The 12,290-nt window shown below is 41.7% G+C and overlaps 1 protein-coding gene across 1 annotated transcript; it reads left to right on the forward strand.

Moving 5' to 3' along the window:
• Positions 1–69: 69 nt before the first annotated feature.
• On the forward strand, positions 70–11,979 carry smyd2a (SET and MYND domain containing 2a). The gene is made up of 12 exons (XM_076726186.1): positions 70–364; positions 1,875–1,938; positions 2,685–2,795; positions 3,585–3,645; positions 5,030–5,157; positions 5,986–6,053; positions 6,378–6,480; positions 6,623–6,733; positions 7,270–7,390; positions 7,575–7,749; positions 9,023–9,131; positions 9,304–11,979. The coding sequence occupies exons 1-12, from the start codon at positions 192–194 to the stop codon at positions 9,385–9,387; spliced, it is 1,308 nt and encodes a 435-aa protein (XP_076582301.1). The 5' UTR covers positions 70–191; the 3' UTR covers positions 9,388–11,979.
• The last annotated feature ends 311 nt before the right edge of the window (positions 11,980–12,290 follow it).

The raw sequence follows: 12,290 nt of genomic DNA on the forward strand, positions 1-12,290 counted from the left end.
GCCCATCAGCACATGCATGAATTTATGCGCCGTGTCGTCGCCTGTCCAGCAGGGGGCGATGAGAGGCTCACCGGGGACGCAGAGGACCGGGCGAGGAAGAAGCAGCTCTGGCAGAAGCGGATCAGAGCACTCAGTCAGACACAGGTGGTGGTCGGCAGTATCTGGCCGAAGAACCGTAAACAGAAGAAACCATGAAGAACGAAGGGATAGAGGGCACGGAGAGGTTCCTGAGCCCGGGCAAAGGCAGGGGCTTGCGGGCGGTGGGGCACTTCGCGGTGGGGGAGCTGGTGTTCGCCTGCCCTGCCTACTCCTACGTGTTGACAGTGAATGAAAGGGGAGCGCACTGTGAGCACTGCTTCACCAGGTAGCGTCTTACTCCTCTGAAACAACCGAAGAAACACCTCCGTGACTGTTAGCTTCAGGCTGTCGTTTTCCTTTAGCCTGGACTAAAACCGAACAAAGCTCGTGCTGTGTCCAGTTGAGCGCGGGGTAACCTCATGACTTAGCTAGGCTAGCTTGTAGACCTCCGGACAACCTCTGTACCGAGCTGGTGCAGACTTAAATGGGTCAGCGCGGGGAGGCAGCTCACCTGACTCTGCAGCATTTGTTTATAGCACTGCAGAGTGAGGACAGTCTAACATGGAAACCAACATTCACGTACAACAAGCTGACTGGCGGGTTTTAAAGCCTGCCTTCTTATAGTGTTAAGCCTCTTAATGTAGGAGGACATAGTCTTCAATAGGCTACTCATGCTTACAGGTAGGATACTGGGTTACTTTCAGCCCTGTCTTTGTGTACTTGGTGGGACATTTGTGCTCACACCATCACAAGCAAAGACAGCCTCTGTTGATTACTCCAAATCCTGCTAGAAGTCAAGCAGTAGAAAGGAAACATGCAGCCTTCACAGTGTCAGAGTCTGTTTTTATTATATTCAGGTCAGGTTTGACTGATTTGCGATTAGAGGGGGATTATAACATGATTTTGAGTCATTTGCTGGTAGTTTTCAGCTCATGCTTGAATGTGAAGTGGTTAAAAAGGCCTGCCTACAACATTATTGACATGTGTGGGTGTGTGTAGGCATACTGAGGGGTTAAACTGCCATGTGCTCGTCCTTTTTAACGTTTGACCCTCCAGGTTGCCTGCTTGTCTTGTTGAGATCTGATGATACTCTTTGTGAGGCACTTTAGAGTTAAATCAACTCTGTCTCCCTCTCACACACTCACCCACTCACTTTCATTCACACACATGCCTCCTACTGGAGCTGCTGTTAGGGTTTGTAGATCAGTAAAAGGTTAGGGCGCTAAATATAGTTGTCCATGTGTCCCAAGAGAGGAGGAGCTAAGAGATGAGAAGGCCAGGGGAGCATGTGTGCGTTGACGTGGGAGGACGAGGTTGTGTCTCTTGCTGGTATAGTGATCATTGGAAATGCACTGGAAATACGTGTAGAAATTGCAAGAAATTGAATTGGAGCTTCTTATTGTAATACATATGAAGCAACTATAAATAAAATCAAAGTTTTGCCAACTAACTTACTCACTGTTGGAGTTTGAGATGATGTGTTATGCGTCTGTGTGTCGCACTTTTTGCCACAGGGCTAAAACAATCCTGCAAGGACCGCCTCATTCACCATCAGTTTAACAAGGAAAATACCAAGTATCTAAATGTGGGATAAGAACTGAGTCAGTCAAAAAGTTTTCATTTAATCCCACGTCAACCGACTGACAAGCATCAGGTAAAGATGTCTCCACGGATGAAGGCACACACTGTTAGTTCATGTAGGTGAACACAATTGTGTCCCTCTGAACAAAATGTCACACTAGTCCACTTATCACAGCTGTAGCAGAGTAACATGATGTGTCTTCATGTCCTTACAGGAAAGAAGACCTTTTTAAGTGTGGCAAATGCAAGCAAGCCTACTACTGCAATGTCGACTGTCAGGTGAGAGCTCTCGGCTTCCTCTTGTGCTTTTTCATGGAGGGCTCGTGCTTTATATATATTACACTTTGCACAATTACGGTGAACAAAGGAGCTGACCATGAATCGATTTTACTGCAAACACAAACAGTAATTTTTATTTCAAAAGACATGCTGTCCTGTTTTAGTCTCCATTTGTTTTGCTCTTATTCTTGCTGTCTTTTTAAGTAGAAGGACAAAGACAGTGAACACAGGCAGAGATGAAGCCATTTGATTGTCGTTGTCAGTAACAGTGCAGCCCTTTGTGTGCATCCATATGTGTTGTTTTGAGCATTTTGCTTCCCTGGTGCCATCACAGAGTAAATACAGGGGAAAGCAGTGTATTTTATTGGCCTTATGACCCACCTTGGGACACACATGAGAACCACCTCGGCAGAGCTGCACGCAGGCAGCACCCAGCAAGCGCACACGCTCACATTGCTGTTGCTATGACGATTCAGTCTGTCCTCCCTTTGCCTCTGTCTAGTTTTGATTTCATGGCATAAAACACTCTGCAGAAACACTGAGGAGCCTTCTTGTGTGTGTGTGTTTTGTGATGCAAATCTTTTATTGTCCACTACATATAATTCTCTCTCTATTTGTGTGTTGATGATGTTTCTTAATGTGTTGTCCTGTTGAATGTCCTCACTGTAAAATTGGAGGGTTGCTAACTGTTGTTATTTCTGTCTTTCTCTCTCTCTGTCTGTGTGTGTCTGTGCACATTTATGCAGAGAGGTGATTGGCCCATGCACAAGCTGGAGTGTGTAGCTATGTGTGCCTATGGGGAAAACTGGTGTCCATCAGAGACCGTCAGACTGGTCGCTAGACTCATCATGAAACAGGTAAAGACGTAGGAGTAGAAAGCAAGAGAAGAAGTGAGCAAAAAGAGAGAATATAGATAATATTACAGAAGATCTGAATTAAACACAGGTGAAGACAAATTACATCATCCTCCTCAGTTTATAATCAATGCCGTGTACAAGACTTGAAATGTATAAAAATGCAGGAAAGCATGGCTGGAAGGAGCCATGTGTTAATGTAACCTGTAATAACCTTTAAACAAACTTTGAAGAGGATAAAGAGTCAAATGAGGATAAAGAGTCAAATAAAATACGTGGGTGCTTGATAAACAGTTTGAGTTTGACCATATTTCATGCAATAAACCAGCTGTGAGCTGCTGGAGCAGCGATGCAGTGACTTAACTCATCTCAGTTTCTTTTGCATACCTTTGCATGAGTAGTGTCATAGTATCAAGTATTGTGGGTGTCATGTCTTTGCTATACATGTATTGCTGTTCAAACCAGCGTTATGAGCCATCTAATAAAAAAGATGAAGGTGACGCAAATAGTGCTCTTCTAAGGTTAACGTAACTGTGTTGAGTTTAAAGCTTTGGTCCCCATTGAACACCAAAGTTCCTGTAGCCAGTGTTGCTGTCGCCCAGTTGTGCTTAGCAGCTGCTTTATTGTTTTAATAATAATGTAATAATTGAGTTTGTGTTTTAATTATTTCTTAACTGGACATAAACAAAGCAATTTGGTGTAATAAAGCAATACATTAAGAATGGAAAATTAGGTTATTTTGTATTTTATTTTGCATGATCTCATGTGTCTCGAATGTGCTTCATCTTGCAGAGAGTTACAACAGAACGAACCCCTTCAGAAAGGCTGCTGCTCTTCAAAGAGTTTGAGTCCCGTAAGTCGTGTGTGTGTGTGTGTGTGTGTGTGTGTGTGTGTGTGTGTGTGTGTGTGTGTGTGTGTGTGTGTGAGAGAGAGAGGGCGTGTGTGAGAGAGGGCGTGTGTAAGAATACATGAGGCTGTATGTTTAGTTACATTTGTGTGCACTTGTAGTTACATGGTGCAGTGTCTGTGTGTGTCTGTGTGTGCGCGTGCACGTGTGATCTTTCTGTGTCTCTGCAGTTGTAGCAGTGTGTCTATTAATATCCTCTGCTGTAGCCTCCAGTCCTGGTTCTGTCTCTTTCATTCACTCCAAGTCTGCAGAGCTTTGGGACTTAAATCCCAAGCTTCTGGGTGCTGTAATTTCATGTTCTCTCCCCTCCTTTAAAAAGTGCTGCCACTGTGCCCTTGAGCAAAGTACTCAAGCCTCTTCTCTGAGAGACTGCAATTGCACTGAGAACGTGTTAACATATGTTCTCTGTATACTTTATATCAACCCATAACTACAACAAAAAGATTTAAATCATTATTGGAGCATTTTCTGTTTTGTTTCTATCGTGCCTTTTTGCATAAGGTCTAACTGAACTGTGGTATTTAGATTATACAAAGATCAGGCCCTGAAAACTCATCAAGATGCTTTCAGTAATCTCAATTATGCACTGCAAGTTGATAAAACAGTGTATTTGTCAAGACGCACAAAAACAAGACTGTTTTCCATCTAAACGCCCACGGTCTGTTTTCCCTGCTCCATTTGGTATTATCATTTAGTGTGAACTGTTGTTACAGGCTCAGATGTGTCATCAGAGGATTGTCACAAAATTAACCTTCACACCTGTCTCATGCACACAAAGCAAATCAGAGGCCAGCTGCTGCCTGCTGCCACCAGCCCGTGTGTCGGTGTGAGTTTGTGTGACTGACGGTGACACGTGGCCTGTGGCAACGGCACATCCTGGACTTTACTCACAGTAACTCTAATAGTATTTGAATATGTGTTATTCTGGTTCTGTTAAGGAGCCATTCGAGAGATTATAATGATAGTGACAACAAATAAAAAAGAAACATGTGCAGACAGCATTTTGGATGCATAGTCAATTTTATATGTTATCCCTTCTTTTTTAGAGTTATTCAAATATCGTCAGCCGATATGCAAGTTCAGGTATTAAAAAGGACGAATCGTATTGAAACATCTCTATTATTTTTAACACTTAACTTTTAATTCATCCCTTTTCTCCAGTGATGGCAATAGAGGAGGTTCATTTTCAGAGTTGTGGGGCTTCAGTGTTGTGCTCAAGAGCACCTCAGTAACAAAGAACAGGATCTAATGAACACATAATGTTTAATATACAAGGTGGTCTCCTTATGATGGTCTGCTTTATTTAATTTCCTTTGATTGCCTTTTCCAGATTTAGATAAGATGGACAGTGAGAAGGAGGAGATGAACCAGGCGGACATCGCAGCGCTGCATCACTTCTACTCCAGACACATCAGTGACCTCCCCAGTGAACAGGCTCTCACTGAGCTCTTTGCACAGGTAAAAACAAATGTCTTTGTTTCTTTGGATCATTGGATGTTCCAGGTTTCTCTCTGTGCTTTGTTTATACTCATTTGGTACCATGTAGGTTCTCTGGAGAAGAAAACTATACACAACCACGACCATTTTAGTTTCTCACACTCTGTTTCTAAGAAGTCTGCTGATTCAAAACCTCCCGTTCCTAAAAGGATCAAGAATGTTGGGTGTGTTTATTGCTGTTGTGTGATTGGTCGGGAGAGCATCAGAGGCTGTGGCTGACACATAGACAGGTGTTGACCTCTTTTGGTCTGTGGAAGGACATGCTGGGTTGCGACATACATACACAAATGCTTTAGACACACAATGTGAAAACATAGTATGTTTTCATGTGTACTCTACTATTCCTGCCCGTACATGCTTAATGCTTATGTTTACACATCTTTTCATCCCCAGCTGTCCCTGCAGTTGTTAGCAAATTCGCACACACACTGGAGCACATGTTGAGGTGAAGCCAGGATCTGTGCCACACACACACCCACTGGTCCTGTCTGTGTAACTCGACAGCGTTTAGCTCTTTAATTCGATCGGTCTGTCAGTGCTGCTGTCTCCTTTCTCTCCACGCTACGCCAACAGCCTTTCCTGATCACACAGCTACATTTAATCTCCTGCTACCGGATGTCCTCCTCCTCTGCGGAGGGGTGTTACAACACAAACGAGTAGAGGGTGATGCAAGTGGTGTTATCATATTACTCACCCTGCTGTTCTGTCTCCACCTGTTTGTTTGTGTCTTCCCTTCTTTCTTTCTTGCTCTGTCCCTCCTTCTCTCTCCTGTGTTTTTACTTTCTCCAGGTTAACTGTAATGGTTTCACCATTGAGGATGAGGAGCTCTCCCACCTAGGATCAGCTGTTTTCCCTGAGTAAGTAGTCCATGTCAGCACATCATCAACAGTCCATCCATTGATCAGTGTATTTCACTGATCCCATTGATAAAATTGCAAAGGTTAGTATTTGACAACATGTTACATATTAAATAAAGCAATAATAGATTCACACTAACCCTCCTCATTGCTTTTTTCAGTCTGTGTATATCTCAGCTGCTCCTGATTTGTTTCATTATTTTACTATATGTCTCTCTTTTTAATAGTCTTTGTGGTGTATTCATAAACTATCATATAGCCCCAACATCACACAGATTTTATCATGATTTTGTGATTTCACGATTCTCTGTTTCTTCCTTCTAGCGTAGCACTGATGAATCACAGCTGTAGTCCTAATGTCATAGTGACCTATAAAGGCACAGTGGCTGAGGTCAGAGCTGTCCAAGAGATAAACCCTGGAGACGAGGTACGTTAACACTGGCCACAGAGATGCTTCTTACAGTCGTGAAGAAACAAAGATGTCTGTCTTGATTGATGCAAAGGGACCATGATTTGATTTTTTTTTTTTTTTTTTTTTTCATCTTTCATCTCCCCCCCTCTCTCTGTAGATCTTCAACAGTTACATAGACCTGCTCTATCCAACAGAGGACAGGAAAGAGAGGTTGTTAGATTCCTACTTCTTCACATGCCAGTGTACTGAGTGCACCTCCAGGTCTAAGGTACCACTCATTTATCTTTCTGAAGCTCACAGACCTTCATTAAGTTTTGTTTTCATTATTCATATTCAGTCATTCCCCAGTCTTTATAGCATATCATGCTTTGGCAGGGAATGATAGCAGACATATCATTTTTACTTTGGAAACCTGCTGATAGTTTCACGTTTGGAATCAATAAGAAATCAACATTTTTTTCTGAAAATTTGATCTTTTTGACATCTTCTGAGATCTTCCAGGAGCTGCCTCAGCAATTATTTCCAGCTGTGAGTAGCTGCCATTGTGTATTGCATTGTGGAACAATAAATTAAGGCCATGCTCAGACATCAAGCAGATTTAGTGTGCAATGCATACTGACGTATTTGAGGACTTTTAATGTCGTCACTCTGCCAATGTAAACACATTACTTACTGTTCCAAATTAGCGTGCACAGTAGTATGAGACTGGGACATGGTTGGTGTTACTGTTGAAAGTCTGTGTGTGACCGTATGTTGGTGTATCAGTTTCCAGCTGTATGCTAATTTCTTTCCATCTCTTTCTAGGATAAAGCGAAAATGGAGATCAGGAAGCTGAGTTCTCCACCAGAGCCAGAGGAAATCCGATCCATGGTCCGTTACGCCAAAAATGTCATCGAGGAGTTCAGGAGAGCCAAACACTACAAGAATATCCTCTTCCTCTGGGCGTAACTGCATTTCTTTTTCCAATCTTTTGTTTTCCCTCATCTGAAGTCTTTCCCCTCTCAGCCTGTCCATTTGTCTTCTTTCTCTGTTACGGACAACCTTTCACTTCCCTCCCTCCTCTTCTTTCCCTGCATTGTTTGTGTCATTATTCCTTGACTCTCTGGCACCCCCCAGTGAGCTGCTGGAGATGTGTGAGCTCAGCCAAGAGAAGATGGGAGCTATATTTGCAGACACCAACGTCTACATGCTGCACATGATGTATCAGGCCATGGGCGTCTGTCTCTACATGCAGGACTGGGACGGAGCTATGAGCTACGGAGAGAAGATTATTCAGCCATACAGGTAAACTGATCTGTAAGGGGTCTGCGGGGAGGCATCCATGCACTTGCAACAGATGGGTTAACTTGTATGCAATAGAACAGGAAAGTAAGCAGAGGACCATTTTCTGGAGGGAGTGTTTTGATGATTGCTTCCATTGAACACGGTTTTGTTTTCTTCAGACCTCTGTGAGTTTTTCAAGACGTGTTAGAATTGGGATTTTAATTCCTAATTTAGTCTCTTTAAACTGGCACAGAGGGGCTTTGCTTTAACTTGTCACTATAAATTAAGTGATTGCATAATGTAATGGCTGCAGAATAATGACACCATTGGTGTTTATTGCTGTCACTTCTCCAGGGAAACTGAAGGCTAACTTGCGATCCAGTCTGGCTGGCATTGTTTCTGTCTGCTTTCATGTCTTCACTGTAGATGAAACTCATGCTTTCTCTCATCATTTATTCTACTCCCCCATCCATCCTGGTGCCAACCTCTGCTGTTATTGGTTTGCGGGAAGCAATACTCAATAGTAGCAACATCTTCTGACTCCATATAAAATCATGACAATTTCACTTCACCTCTGCGGTGAAGATGCTTCTTTCTGTTTGTCTGTGCGACAGTGGCACCGACAATAATGCCACTTGGAAATGCTAGAGGGAGTTAAAAAGTTGTCTCCTTTTTAATGATTTGTTACGCCTCCATCACGGTAACAACTGTGGCCAGAGGCATTATGTTTTTGGGTTATCTGCCTGTCTGTCTGTCTGTCTGTGATGTGCATACAGAAGACCTATAGAAATGCTTTGAGGGAATTTCTTCACATTTGACACAAACTTTTACTTAGGCTCAAGGATGAACTGATTCTGATGATCAAAGGTCACTGTGACCACAAAAAAAAACATTTTTGGCCGTAACTCAAGGGTTGAAGGTGTGCTTGAGGCATCCATGTTTTACGGTTTGTAGCTTCTTTGTAGCAGCATCCATATTTGAAGCATTGTAGGCGACTACGAGCTCATTATTTGCTAATCTTAATTTTCCCATGAAGTGTTCTTTGTCCTACCTACAATATATACACAACAACACGTGTTGTATTTGTACTTGATAATGGTAAACATATTTTCCTCCGTGGTATGCAACATCTTCTATGGCTTTTATGTGTTTCTGCAGTGCTCTCCCAGCTTGATATGTTTTAAACTTTTGTAGCACAATAACAAATCCAAATGTATCTTTAATTATAGATTTGATCTTGTTTCCTCCCGTATTCACAGCTTAGCTTTATGTATAAATTATATTTTCTCTACAGTGTTCACTACCCAGCCTACTCTCTAAATGTGGCGTCTATGTATCTGAAACTGGGACGTCTGTACTTGGGGTTGGAGAAGAAGTCGCAAGGAGTCAAAGCTTTGAAGAAGGTACATTTAAGGACATCTGGTCAGTTGGTATATGAATAGGTGAAAATGAAGGTACTGAGGCCTCCAAAGAGAGGGAAGAGGGAGCAGAGGAGCTGTAAAAGGCAACACTACATACATTTACAATGCGTCTTTTAAATGATTTTAAAATCATGTTTTTTTCCTCTTTTTTCAGGCAGTTGCCATCATGGAGGTGGCTCATGGGAAAGATCACCATTATGTAGCGGAAGTCAAACGAGAAATTGAGGAGCAGAAGTGAAGGAGGTGCAGCAGCAGGAGAAAGGATTAAAGGGAGGCACTGGATTGAGGACCCTCTCTTAAAGCAACAGAATTCACATCACTACTGCATGCCATGCATCTAATACCTCTCCGTTTTCCACTCTGTTTTTCTTGCCTCTCTTTTGGTAGGGTTTCGTTTTTCATGTCAACCATCAACATATTCTGGCTGAGGATGACCACATTTTGTATCTGCAGCTACTTCAGTTCGAAACACCAAATTAGTGTTAAAAGGTTTAGAATGAAAAAAGCGTCTGAAATTCTCACAGTTCAAACCTTAAACTTCATTTGAAAATGTTCTTTTCTGTGTGCTGAAGCCCATTAAACCCACTCTGTAATTCACAAAAGGAGATCTAAAAACTTTAATACTGCCTTTAAAGCTGCCTTTCGGAAGAAACAAAGCTTTCATGTGACAGCTCCGTAAGCGTCATTTTCTGATGTGAAAATCTGTCCAGTTTTTCTTTCCTTGTGAGTCTGAACTCATTCAGTGTTCTGTAGACCCATCAACAGACCATTTTGTACCATTATTTATATCTTTGGCAGCAGTTTACGCTGCACAGCTTTGCTCCAGCGCAGTTGTTCAATTATTTGGACATCTGTACAAACAGGAGAGTCGTTGTTACAGAGGGCATTACTGTTTATTCACAGCCAATACATTTTAATTCTGTCAAATATTCAGCAAGAGTTTCTGGCTCCATTGATTCTTGTTTAAACTGTGAAAAAAAAAGATCACTGACCATGCATCAGGTACTCTGTAGCAACATAGACGAGAATGCAAACAGCTATCCCTGATTGGCTTGTCTTACAGTATGTTCCGCTTGTTTTGAAGAACCAGAAAAAAGTGTTGCATGCTTTATTGTTTATGTTGTGTGTTTCATATGAGGCTTGTTGACCAAAAGGGCCACGGGTTTATCTGACAAGGAACCAGCTATATTTGTCTATTCACAGTTTATCCTTAAACAGGGGTGCTGATCTGAGACCTCTTTGCCTCTTAAGTCAGAGTGGAGACACTGGCACTATGACCTAACCAATGATCCTGGATCAGAGCCCCTTTGCTCTCAGGAAAAAAGGCGCAACACCGTAGCTTTTGTCAAGAGATAGATTATTGTACCTTTTTAATGTTTTCTCAGAAGCATCATGAATCCAAATTCATAACCCTGGGAATGAAATCACCTTAACATCGATGGGCAGAATATTAACATACGGTATAACTTGGTAGAATATCATTAGATGTACACATAATAATAAGGGGGGATAACATCCTCTTCAGGCACGTTTAATTTTATAGTCAACAAGCATAAATGCATCTCCCTTTAATCTCTGCTTCAGTGCAAAGTTCATTTTTGAACTCAAGTAAGCATAATAGACTGAGCGGAATCATATAACACATTTTTTCAGCATGGCAACTTTTTAAGGAAGCATTACCTTCAGAAGAAATGGGTGCTCATAACTCAAAATGCGTGTCAGTGGGACAGTAGGTTGTCATAAATGCTGGATGTGTTGCCTGTGTGCAGTGGTTTTGAATGACCCTGAGTCATGAGCAGGAGGGGAGGAGCAGTTACAGGTTGTAAAACTGCAGTTTCTCTCTCTAGGCTGCAGATTTGACTAAATCATTATATCGAAATACCTTGTTAAAGACGACTGGAGTTCCTGTTTTTCTGTTTTTAATTTTAGGAGTAAGCATGTTGTGTGAAAGGCTTTAATGGCGGCTTTAAAAACTAGGACATTAAGGAAATGCAAAGATCATCACCTGGGCCTTATAAAAGGGTTCTTGTTGCACTAAAATTTTGTAAAAATTTTGTGACAGAACGATGTCAAAAAGCAAATCTGCAAGCACATCTTGTTTCATTTTTATCAGTCTCAGTGACTGGACAGTTGGCCTGCCTGCTGTTGTCACACAGATCACACAATCTTGTATGCTTTTAAATGCCTGTAGCTTCTCCCTCTTCTTTACTATGGATGCAATTTTATGCACCACATGAATGTGGGTTACCAGGGGTTAGAAATAGCCCATTGTAATGAATTGCTTGTGGTCATATTTGTAGCAACTCCTGCATAGGTGACTGTTTGTCACCTGCAAAAATGCATGTAGAAGGTGCCTGCCTTACAGCTTTGCACAGGTAATCAAAAGCACCAATCAGCAACTGTGTTCCACATGTTTATTTTTTGTCTATGTCTCTGCAAAGGAAAGACACAATGAAAAGAGGTTCTGTAGGCTGGTTTGTACAAACCAAATAATATCTAAACCCTCTGCCAGATTTGAGCACTCCATTTAGTTTCTGGCAAGATGCTAAGGAAATACATATGATTAGTTTCTTCTTTTCTGTGATGTCATGAGAGATAAAACCTGTGGCACAAGTGTTAAAACAGTAAAATCCATACTCATTTTGCACGTATAAAACCAGGTGAAAGGACACCCAGATCATGTTGCCTGCTGTTTCTGTAATTAACTGTTACTTTATCAGGCATGAATGTTGTTTTATTGGAATGCAAAACTAAAATCTGAGCCTCTGATTCTTTCTGTACCATGTCAGTGGAACTCAATAAATGACAGTATGGCCCTTGCTTTACTATATTTACTTTTTTTTGTTTTTATTTGACATTTATATTTACAGTTATAGTATGCGTCGTTTAGTTTATTGCATACAGTATAACAAAACAGGGTCCGAGAGACATGAGAGAGAGATAACCCTTTTCCTCAATCTGCTGTGCAATTCTTGAAAATCTTTAAGGTAAGGATCTTAAATAGCTTAGTTCCGTTGTGGAATACAGTCTCATACATGGCTCGCGAGCTTGTCGTCTGACCTTAAAGTTTGTTTAACTCTGATCGCATCCTGTAGTATCAGAAAACTATGAAAACTATCAATGAATATCTGACTGTGGTGG

The sequence above is a fragment of the Chaetodon auriga genome, chromosome 1 (assembly GCF_051107435.1).
Source record: "Chaetodon auriga isolate fChaAug3 chromosome 1, fChaAug3.hap1, whole genome shotgun sequence".
Taxonomy (NCBI): domain Eukaryota; kingdom Metazoa; phylum Chordata; class Actinopteri; order Chaetodontiformes; family Chaetodontidae; genus Chaetodon; species Chaetodon auriga.

Excerpts from the sequence above, each read along its gene's own strand:
- smyd2a (XM_076726186.1), top strand. The coding sequence starts at position 192 with ATGAAGAACGAAGGGATAGAGGGCACGGAGAGGTTCCTGAGCCCGGGC. Across the intron at positions 3,646-5,029 it reads CTTCAAAGAGTTTGAGTCCC|ATTTAGATAAGATGGACAGT; the intron begins GTAAGTCGTGTG and ends TGCCTTTTCCAG. Across the intron at positions 9,132-9,303 it reads GAGTCAAAGCTTTGAAGAAG|GCAGTTGCCATCATGGAGGT; the intron begins GTACATTTAAGG and ends CTCTTTTTTCAG.